At 36.3% G+C, this 11,008-nt stretch overlaps 1 protein-coding gene across 1 annotated transcript; it reads left to right on the forward strand.

Annotated features, from left to right (window-relative positions):
- The first annotated feature begins 531 nt into the window (after positions 1 to 531).
- On the forward strand, positions 532 to 1,521 carry LOC125469755. The gene is made up of 2 exons (XM_048567516.1): positions 532 to 663; positions 981 to 1,521. Exons 1-2 carry the CDS (start codon positions 610 to 612, stop codon positions 1,278 to 1,280), a joined length of 354 nt encoding a protein of 117 aa, XP_048423473.1. The 5' UTR covers positions 532 to 609; the 3' UTR covers positions 1,281 to 1,521.
- The last annotated feature ends 9,487 nt before the right edge of the window (positions 1,522 to 11,008 follow it).

Below are 11,008 nucleotides of genomic sequence, written 5' to 3' on the forward strand. Positions count from 1 at the left end.
AAAAGTAATTTGTGTTAAATTTTTATTTATGTTTTTTAAGTATTGGTTAGAGAATATTTAGTTTGTGTGATGAAATTTTCATTGTACAATTATGTTTTTGTTTCCTTATTGCATATTTTACATGGGTTATTATCTATTAAACCAAACAATTATTTATTCAATATTTAAGAACATATTCTATTTAAATACATATTATTTATTTATTTATTAAACCAAACAATTATTATTTTATTTTTTAATATTGTAACAAAATTTTGGGGGGAATTTAAAATTTTGGGAGGGAATTTAAAATTTTGGGGGAATTTTTGCCACTATTTTTTCTGTCGGTTATAACCGACAGTAATGAAAATTTTATGTCGGTTCATATTTTGAAAAATGTTTCTATCGGTTTTAACCGACAGTAATGAAAAATTTCCAACATAATACCCCTCTATCTTTTCCTTGTGCCGGTGCCTTCTCATTTCCCCCTTCCTTCCCCTTTTTCTCTTTCTGCATTTCCTTCGCTTCTCTTCTCTCCTCATTTCCTTCTCCCTTCCCCCTTTCTTCCCCCTTTTCTCCCCTCCCTTTCTTTTGCTGGGTTCAACACTTGCAGTTTATTAGGTTACAACCATGAAATCGTCAGACACAGATGCCACAACATACAGTTTGGACCGAGGAGAGCTGGTACAAATTTCACTTTTTAACATTTTAAGAGATTATTTTGGATGTCTTCTTGTGCAGTCTAGTTGTTGTCTTTGTTCTGCGTAGTTATTTTTATTATCTCAATATTTCATGATTTGGAAGCAGTTTGTTGTCTAACTGTACCATATTGGCCACTTGCTAAGGAAACTATGCTAAGTAAATCTAGCTTCCTATCTGATTTGATCTATACTATGGCCTTGTCTGGCTTGGTCTTCTCTGTGTGTCATTTCCTGTTTCTGATAGGTTAGATTTCTCTGTAACTTCTCCATGTTTCTAATACTGCTTCTATACATCTCCAGGTCATCTCCAAAAATGGCCAAGAAACTGTAAATACAGCTCTCAAAGCTGATTTGGTTGTATTGAACATCGCAATTTCTGGGAAATGGTTGGAGGTTGTTCTTCGAGAAAATGTTCCCCGTGTTTTCCCAAAAGTGTTGTGGTGGATTCATGAAATGTGTGGCCATTACTTCAAATTAGATTATATTAAGCACCTCCCACTTTTTGCAGGTTCTATGATAGATCTCCATTATCATAGATCTCATCAACACTGTAAGTATTTCGATTTTCATTTGATTTCGAGGAGAGATTCAATTGAATGAGCAATGCTTGCTGTGATTGAGTGATTCTAATGGAATGTGAATGTCTGATCTTGCTGTGAATATGGAAAATGCAGTGAATGCAGGGGATATGGAAAATGCAGAAAGTGCAGTGAATATGGAAAATGCAGAAAGTAATTGTTCATTTTTTTATTATTAATATATTTTTTGTCGGTTTTATCCGACAAGAATGTTTTTATTTATTCTTATTAATATATTTTCTGTCGGTTAAATCCGACACAAGTCCTGTCGGCTAAATCCGACACAAGTCCTGTCGGCTAAATCCGACACAAGTCCTGTCGGCTTTAGTATTTTCTGTCGGTTTTAGCCGACATAAATGCTCTTATTTATTCATTATTAATATATTCTCTGTCAGTTATATCCGACAAAATTTCTGTCGGTTTTAGAGTATTTTCTGTCGGAAAATTCATTTCCTGACGCTGACAATTCTGTCGCTTATTATATCCACCATTGCATCCATTTTCTGTCGAATTTTGCTTAAAATCCGACAGTAATAGATAATTTTGTAGTAGTGTGGGCATAACTTTGTATGCAAAGTTATGATGAAAACAAGACATGCCACTGGTTCTTGGTGATTGGGCCGGCGTGTCCTTCTGGTAACTGTCTACCCCTGACATGCGATTAGGCAGAGTTATTGTGTTTGTTATAATAGAAGTAATGATTGTATCCTCCAATGATGGTTCTATTTGCTCGATCTTGTCAATGAAATGTGACCTGTTTATGTTGGTCATGTCTCATTGAAGCGCTTCGTTAGTAGCTTTGTTGCGTTGGAAACCACCTAATTGTGTGGTCAGGAGCCTCTCAACTTCTTCCTGAATTTTCCTCTTTAGGGCAACAAAGCATTCAACTGTCGCTAGTCGTGACCTGTTGGTCTAGGCTACTCTTCCTTGTGCTCAGCTCATCTATGTCGCGGCTACGGTGCAAGTTGTTTGCTTTTGGCAGGCGAGCAGGTCACTTGTAGGCTGCCAGCTGAACTTAAGCCGGATTAAGTGACTGTTTTTCTCCATCCGTTGTACTGCTTACTCCAATGTAAGGTGGATGATGCTCTTTGCAGGCCTAACCCGAATGAACACTTCACCTGAAGGTTGTCCATGTTGATTATCGGAGTGTGGCCCCAACTATAAATGTATGCTCGTCCGTGGACCTAATCGGGAATGCACGCTCTTTTGCACGCTAAGATGAAATTATATGCTATCTTGGGGGCCCAGATGAGAGTGTACACTACCAAAACACTTGGTTAGTGGTTAGTCAGAGGGCTATTTACCGAGATGCTGCTAGAGAGGTTCGTCGTCTGCCTTTGTCCTACTTCAGGATACCTTATGTGGGGCACACTACATCTTGGTGTGTTGCAAAAGCTGATTCCTCAAGGTCGTTTGTTGTGTGAAGGCGTTTGTTAACTCGATGACTTGTCGAGACAAGTGTTGTTCGCCATTTTGGATGGAAAAGCTTGGACGGTATACGTCTCCTTGAGTAGTGGAAGTGCAATTGACTTTAGGCACGAGATTTGAGTTGGGCTATGTCAAATTTGCAGAAAACAAGGTGAAAATACCCCTGATTCAGTTATTGGTCAAGAAATCTGAAGTCAGGACAGTTGAACCGATCTGGGTAGCTAGGTGAGCCACGAAAGTGGGCTGAACCGCAGATCCGGGTCGAATCGCAGGCATAGGCCAAATCACAAACTCGGGCTAAGCCACCGTGGTGTACGGGCACTGGGCCTTTCCTCTTTTTGATGTGGCTTGGGCTTGCACTACATCATAGGCATACAAATCTTGGGCTGGCTACCCCAAGGGCTTGCTGCTCTGTAGCTGCTCGCTGGGTTGCTGCTCCGTGGGCTGCATCTATCATTGTTTCGTGGCTCAGCTGCCATGGAGTTGTCCCATTCTCTACTGCCACGACAATTGTCGTGGCTGCCATGGTGGTGTTGCTCCATTGTGGCAAGTTACTCCTTTTGTCACTGTGAGTCTCGTGGATCGTCGTGGTGGGGCTACATCGCATCCTCCATCATTTAATCCAGATCTTTGAACGTAGGAAGTTCCATTCATTGTGATTTTTTAATTTCCCGTCATTGTATTTTTCTTCTACGTTTATTCAAAGAATTAAAAATTCTAGGAATAAGAATGTATGAAAAATTTACAAACGAACGAGAAATAAGAAACTTTGAATGCGAAAGTCTTCTTCGAGTATGTGAATCAAACTCTCAATGAAAGCACCAATTTGTGGATGCAAATTTCTGCCATCTTCTCCTTTGACAAAAATGCCCCTACAAAATAATAACACCTAATATTAAGGCTAAAAGCCTCACGCGCCCACAATGAATGGTGGGGGGGGGGGACTTTGGCCAAAAAATCTCTGATCCCAAAGTTAGAATTCTAAAAAGAATGTGTTTAGAAATTTGTGGGTAGCAGATGGCTCAGCATTTTAGTGGGATAATAGGGTCATTTATAGGGAAGTGGCCGGCCTTATTTGGAGAATAGTGGCCGGCCTATATAGTGTATTTGAAGAATTATTGCATAATATTATGTGAAATAATATCTTGCAATTAACATGGTAATTAATCCCAAATTAAATAGGAAGTTTTGGGAGTTACCTTTTGATAAGGATTTGATGACGAGTGATAAGAGGGATTTGAATAAATACCATTTTGATCACCTTTGACTCTTCCTTGATTGAATCGTTATTGTCCGTCGCATGCGTATGGGAATCTCGGTGTGTCTCGAGGGTAATTTTGCTTTTAACCCAAAAGTCAATGTGTCACCTCCATAACTTTCTTGATTATTTTTTGCTCCACAAGAATGATTTCCTAATTCTCATCATTATAACATTTCTGATAACGTTAATTTAATTATGGCATAATGTAGAAAATGCATTATTAAACATACATACATACACACACACACACACACACACACACACACACACACACACACACACACAGAGAGAGAGAGGTTAAATAAATATTAACAATATTTAAAAGAAAAGACACACTCATAGTTACTTGCGAGGTCATAGCAGTTTGAACTCGGAAAGCCAGAGTCTCCGATAATAATCGCACCTAAGAGTCTCATATAATAATCGCACCTAAGTATGATATTGAAGCCCATTAGTAAATGTCATGCCCCGACCCGCGAATAAAGACTATTCACGAGTTAGGGTGTGAGCCATATCTTAGTTATAGAAATAAATTCTACAACCAAGATATGGTGGAAAATAAAATAAAATTATAACGAATTACACCATACATTAACAAAATCTTCCGTAAAATTTATTGAATATGCAACGGAATAACTATAGTTCACAAATTAATTCACAACAAAAACTACCAATTAGATAATAATTAAATTGTAACAATTCTTTCAAATGCAGGAAATACATGCAAATGAGATGGATGAATGTACTCGCTCCCTTCTAATCCCGCAGAAAACTGGACAGCCATATTATGAGTACCAAAACCCCATTTTTCATAGCTCCAATTGAAACACTTCTGTCACAAAAGTTGTTCCTTATCATCTCCTCTATAACATATCCAAAAACCATGACAATCCAATCTATGTGCTGACTTGTACCCCAGTTCGAACAGCTGATGTTTGGTTGAGCTAGCCTTCTATGCCAACCTCTTTGCATGGCCAACATCTCTAGTTTTTTCGCTCACTTTCATGGAAGTTTTTCAGCAATCCGAGTCCTATTACATATGTAAAATTTTAGCTATATTAAAGAAGGAAGGGGAAGTGGCGAAGGAAGAAAGAGAACAAGAGGAAGGAAATGAAATTGAAACAACAAAAAGATGAGGAAATGGTAATGTATTGTTTATCATTTATGTTGATGTTAAAGATTATTGCTTTGTTGTTAATATTATGATTATATTACTATTGTTACTAACTAATTTGATTTATGTTGAAGCTTACAGGCTTGTTAAAGACAATGTGATTATTGATATATATGTAAACATGACACATACATATGCATTGCAAAGCAAGAAAGAGAGTTCAGTTGTGTTGAGTTGTATAAAGTGTTTGAGTTGTAAGGATATTCAAGGATGAAAAAAAAATGCCTTGAATATAAAATAATTAACCTTGTATACGTTAGGCGTCAGGGGAAGGGCTTGAGTATATAACTGGTTGGTTATAAAATAATGAAATCTTGTATATGTCAGGTGTCGGGAGAAAGACTTGAATATACAATTGGGCGTCGGGGGAAGTGCATGTATAATAAAGTGGAAACTGAGAATGTAATTACAAAAATTGGGTTTAAAGGACGAACGGGAGTTAACTCATATTCTAAGGTATTCGGAGTCAAGTTGTAAAAGTATGGTATGGGACATGCAGGCTTGGTGCCTTAGGTATGTGTTAGCAAGATTAGAACGGAGTGAGTACATTCATCCATCTCATTTGCATATATTTCATGCATTTGAAAGAATTGTTACAATTTAATTATTATCTAATTGGTAGTTTTTGTTGTGAATTAATTTGTGCACTATAGTTATTCTACTACGTATTTAATAAATTTTATGTAAGATTTTGTTGATGTATGGTGTAATCGTTATAATTTAATTTAATTTTCCACCATATTTTGGTTGTAGAATTTATTTCTATAGTTAAGATATGATTCACACCCCAGCTCGTGAATAGTCTTTATTCGCGGGTCGGGGCATGACAGTAAAACTCAGTTAAAACACTTAAATTTGGAAAAACGGACTGTGAATTCAAAACAGTGCGTTGTAATACCCTAAGAAAGGTCCTGGGCAAGTTTCGTAAAAAGTCAACGGTCAACCCAAAAAAGTCAACTGAGAGACCAAGCCGATTAACTACTTTAAAACTTTGAAATTTCACTAAATGGATGCCAAAAACAGAGCCAGGGCATCACAATTAGTCTGGGAGGATTCTTGAGAAAATTTCATAAAAGTCAACGCAGAGAATATTCCAATTGAATTGGGTCGGGTTAGGGTAAACGGGTCACTGGATTAGGTCAACAGGCAGTGTTGGATTCAGGTTAGGGTCATCGGTTCCGGTCGACCCGGTTTGCCGGAAAACTAATGGGAAACTAGGTAAACTCGCCAGATTTTCTGAGAAATTTTCAAATGGCAATACCTCTCTCATTTTTCAACCAAATTCGACCCATAATATATCAAAACGAAGCTAGAGAAGAGTAGAACAAGATTATACCAATTTGGAAGCCAAATGGTGGCTGGAAAATGCTTGCAAAAATTGCAATTCTCACTGGAAAACTGGGGAAGTCTCCCCTCGCCATCTCTATGATACTCCATTGTTCAAAACTCATAGGCACGATCATAATCAAACCACGAGGACAAAATGATAAGGTTCAGAGCATTTTCAAGGCTAACCATCATAAAAAACTCGAGAACTCACCGGAGGAAAATATCAATAGTGGCGGTGCCACTGTGCAGAAAGAGAATGAGGGAGAGAGGCCTTAGCCTGGTCTGGGATCGTGCATGGGAGAGTCTTAAAGTGGTGGTTGCTAGTGTTGTTGCAAATGAGAGATACGGGAGAGAGGTGAGGGGAAAATGAGGGAGGAGAGATCAAGAGAGTTCCTAGAGTGTGGGGAAAGAGTGACATAGGGCAAGAGAAAAAAGAGGGAGAAATGGGTGTGGGCCCCACTGAACAGAAATCTAAATAGAAATCTAAGATAGTGAATTGACTAATTTTGCCCCTCGACTTCATTGTTCCATAAAACCTCTATCGTAATCCAATTTTGATTCTGCTTGCGCTCATGCGTGTGTAGCAACATGTCCTACACGAATACGGTAAAATAATGGATTATACATGTCGCCACACGACGGTCAATGGAAGTCAACATTCTCGCCTCTAGGGCATTTTGGTTAATTTACTTCTTTAGTAATAAAATATCATAAAATCAGGGACAGGTCCTAACAATGGAATGCGCTGGTGAAACTACAATTTATTATAGACTATAACATAAGCTTTAGGCCCAGTTTGATATTGCATTTTTTTTATTTATCAAGATATGCTTCACTTTAAAGTTCAGCTGTAAAAAGTGTTTGGTAAAAATAAAATATCTTGCTTATTTTAAAAGTAATGCCCTCTAGACAACAATGCCTTCAATAAGTTGTACGTGTTCCTTCTTTTTTTTTTTTTTTTTTTGAACAAATGATATTTTCTATACTAAGGCCATCTCCAACTGAGGGCTCGTTTTAGCCCTCTGATCCTTCAAGATATTAATATTTTAATGAATAGTACATGACCATATTTGCCTCCATCTCCAACCGAGGGTCAAAGGGTCATAGGGCTTGTTTTAGCCCTGTTACAAAAAATCGTCTCCAAACCGAGGGCCAAAGGGTCAAACATAATTTATTATTTAAATTTAAAAACTACAACAACTTAAATTCAAATCCAACAACAACTTAAATTTAAAAACTACAACTTATATTTAAAAACGACGAATTAAATTTAAAAACTACAAATTAAATTTAAAGGAATGGTGAATGAATGGTTTAGGTATTTATAGGAAAAAAAATTAGAATTTTTAAGAATTACAAAAAAAAAGGCCCAAAAAACCTAAAAAAAAGTTCAAATTCAACAGCTAGTTAACATCAGCTAGCCATTGCATTTGATTTTTCTAGCCAGCCCTCTAGCCCTCTTTGATTTCGTGGGGCCCTCTTAGATTCCACAGCCCTCTGGCCTAGCCCTTGGTTGAAGACGATTTTCGGGCTATTTTCGGCCCTCTGGCCCTCTGGACCCTTCGCTTGGAGATGGCCTAAGGGATGGAGAAGTAGGCTAAGCCTCACAATAGGCTAACAATAATGTGGTTCAAATTCACCTTTGGCAAGAATCGAACCTAAGACCTCTCACTTACAAGTGAAGACGAATACTACTAGACCATAGTACAAAGTGACTGTATGTGTTTCTTCTTAATATATGAATATCATACTTGCACTGAAAAAAGCAATGCCCTTTAGACAATAGCTTTTAAAAGCAGCCTAGAGGTTCCTTTTTAAAGCTGCTTTAATAGAAAGCGAAGTTGAGCCTTTAATGAATATTTTAATTCCTGTAATCCGCTTATTAGTTTTAAAAAATGATATTATTTATTCTTCTAGACATATTTTCTCTTCCAAGAACAAAGTGACCATGGGAGAGGATCATGGATGAGGATCCTCTCCAAATCCTCTTTGTGAGGATCCTAGGGATCTTCACATCGTAGCCATCCATCGTACTTCATGTGGCCAATTTTTGTTAAGTATTGTTTGTGTTTAATTTTAAATAAAAAAAATTCAAAATGATTTTTGATTGCACGATGTGCAATGAAAGGCTAGAATGTGAGGATCCTAAAAAGGATCTGGATGGGTTACAAATCCAATGACTACCACGTACCACTACAAACCCTAATCTCTTAGGCCATCTCCAACCAAAGGAGCTATGATTAGCCCCTGTCCAATTTATAACCTTGCAAGAAATTACTTTTTTCTTGCAAGAAATTACTTTTTTAATGAACAGTGATAAACCATATTTATATACCATCTCTAACAGAGGGTGTAATTTTTCACCCACTCAATTATTTATTATTTTAAGTTTGTTCTTTAATTTTATTGGTTAATTGAAATAAATTACCATATTAGAATAGGGTTTCCGGACAAATTTTGAGTGCCACTTGTCGTTAAATGAATAAGCATCTGGATTTCTTATCCTTTGGTTGAAGTTGTGGCCATTTAAAAATACTGAAAATTTTAAATTTAGATTATTGGAAGAGGTAAGGGAGGGGGCGTTTATGAAAAGGATATGCGAAATGGTTTAGAAATGACTTAGGCATTTATAGGGAAAAAAAATTAGAATTATTATTATTATTATTTTAAATTTCAGCTTGAAAAAAAAAAAAGAAAAAAAAATGGCCCCTCAAACGGGCTACTTGACTGGCTAAGAATGCCAACCCGATGACCACTACCACCACAGCCATACCCACCACCACTACAACCACTACTACCACAACCATAATTATCACTACCATCTTTGCCGCCACGGCCACCGCCGCCACCATAAACACAACTACCACTACTGCTCCTTCCACCATTCTTACCTCTGTAGCGCAACCACCACTCCCCTTTATTGGTACCACCACCACCATCACAACCATTGCCCTTGCCGTCGTTGTTGTCATCATCGTCATTCGACACACTATCATGTCTATTTTGGTCCGTATATACAATTATATAACTTTTACATTAAAATTTATCAAACGATTTCACATTGTTTTTATACTCATAGCACTTTTAAAAAATCCAGTTTACCAAATGATCAACTGCTTTATTTTGCAACTAATTATTATTAAAACACAACAAAAACAGTTTTTTTTTTTTTTTTTTTTTTCAAGTACAACAACCCCAAAATTGACCCTTAATCAAAAGCTTCAGCTAATTAGCTACATTCATTAAATTATCGTGCAGATGGAATTAAATTAGGACATTGTTTATACACATCTCAAAAATGGAAGCTACTGGTTGAATTCGTTTTTACAAAATAAGGGTGAAAAAAAGGTCAGCAAGGCTTAGTATAATTGAAGTAGTCCGTTAAAAGTAGTACTGTAGCAGTATGTATAAAATCAAGGAAAATAAATGAAAAGGGCTTGAAAACTTTGAGTTTTAACGATAAGGACAAATTAAAGGGTAAAGTGAATAGTATAGGTTTGACTTTTTAGTGTAAAAATATGGTTTTTCGTTAAAGTGAACAGTATCATGAGTTTTTCGTTAAAACTCCCATAAAATCATGGGTAACAAGCATACCAGCATCCGATAGTTGTGAATCTTTTTCTATTTCATGTTCGAGTTTATGAGATTTTCATTTCATACGATTTCTCATTCAATTCTTTTAAAGTTATTGGATCATTTTTCTCGTTCGAGAATCTCTCCCGTTCTTCCACTCCAATCCGAAGAGTACCTAGAACCAAGTCAGTAACATTCCATTTTTTTGTGGGAAATTTTAACGAAAAGCTTCCGGTACTATTCAGTTTAACAAAAAACCACATTTTTACATTAAAAAGTTAACCTGATACTATTCACTTTACCCTTTATTTTGTCTTTATCATTAAAACTCAAAATTTTCACGTCTTTTTCATTAGTTTTTATTTTTTATTTTTTATTTTTTATTTTTATGTTTTCATTTGCTTCTTTTTTTGGTGGTTGAGTTACAACGAAGGAGAATTACAGCAGGACTCGAACAATAATAGTGATAAATGCACAAATTCTCATGTAATCCATCTAGATTTCATCCAAATTGTTTGTGTGTGTGTGTAGGCTCTTTAAGGGAAGCGAGCTTTATTTTTTTCAAAAAATAAGGATTAGTTATGAGACTCGTTTTACATAGATCATGATTTGCAAAAATTTAATTCAATTCGAAACAAGTTGTTCATTTAATTATCACAATGAAATTTTATTGTTTCTTATAGAACAAAGTATTCATTAATTTCTTTGAACTCAATTATGTGTCTCAAATATTTCCGATTTGATTAATACTTTGCAAAAATGATTTAAGAGATGCGACTTGAAAATAGATAGTTTGGATAATTGAAATTCGATGTGGTGTAGACCCCACAACTAATTTCCGTTCTTAAAATGAAAATTCCTTCCCTTAAATACCCCACACACACACACACACATATATATATTGGAACCACAAATTGTCTAGCAATTTTGTTGCAAACTGCCAATAAAGATTTGGTGACAAGATTTTGATATTTGTCATTTGTGG

The sequence above is a fragment of a genome, unplaced genomic scaffold, assembly GCF_019419815.1.
Source record: "Pyrus x bretschneideri cultivar Hongxiangsu unplaced genomic scaffold, Pyrus_bretschneideri_v1 Contig45, whole genome shotgun sequence".
NCBI lineage: Eukaryota > Viridiplantae > Streptophyta > Magnoliopsida > Rosales > Rosaceae > Pyrus > Pyrus x bretschneideri.

Bases quoted from the DNA above. Each gene is read 5' to 3' on its own strand.
- LOC125469755 (XM_048567516.1), top strand. From the start codon at position 610: ATGAAATCGTCAGACACAGATGCCACAACATACAGTTTGGACCGAGGA. The intron at 664-980 runs GTACAAATTTCA...ATACATCTCCAG, and splicing joins GTTTGGACCGAGGAGAGCTG to GTCATCTCCAAAAATGGCCA.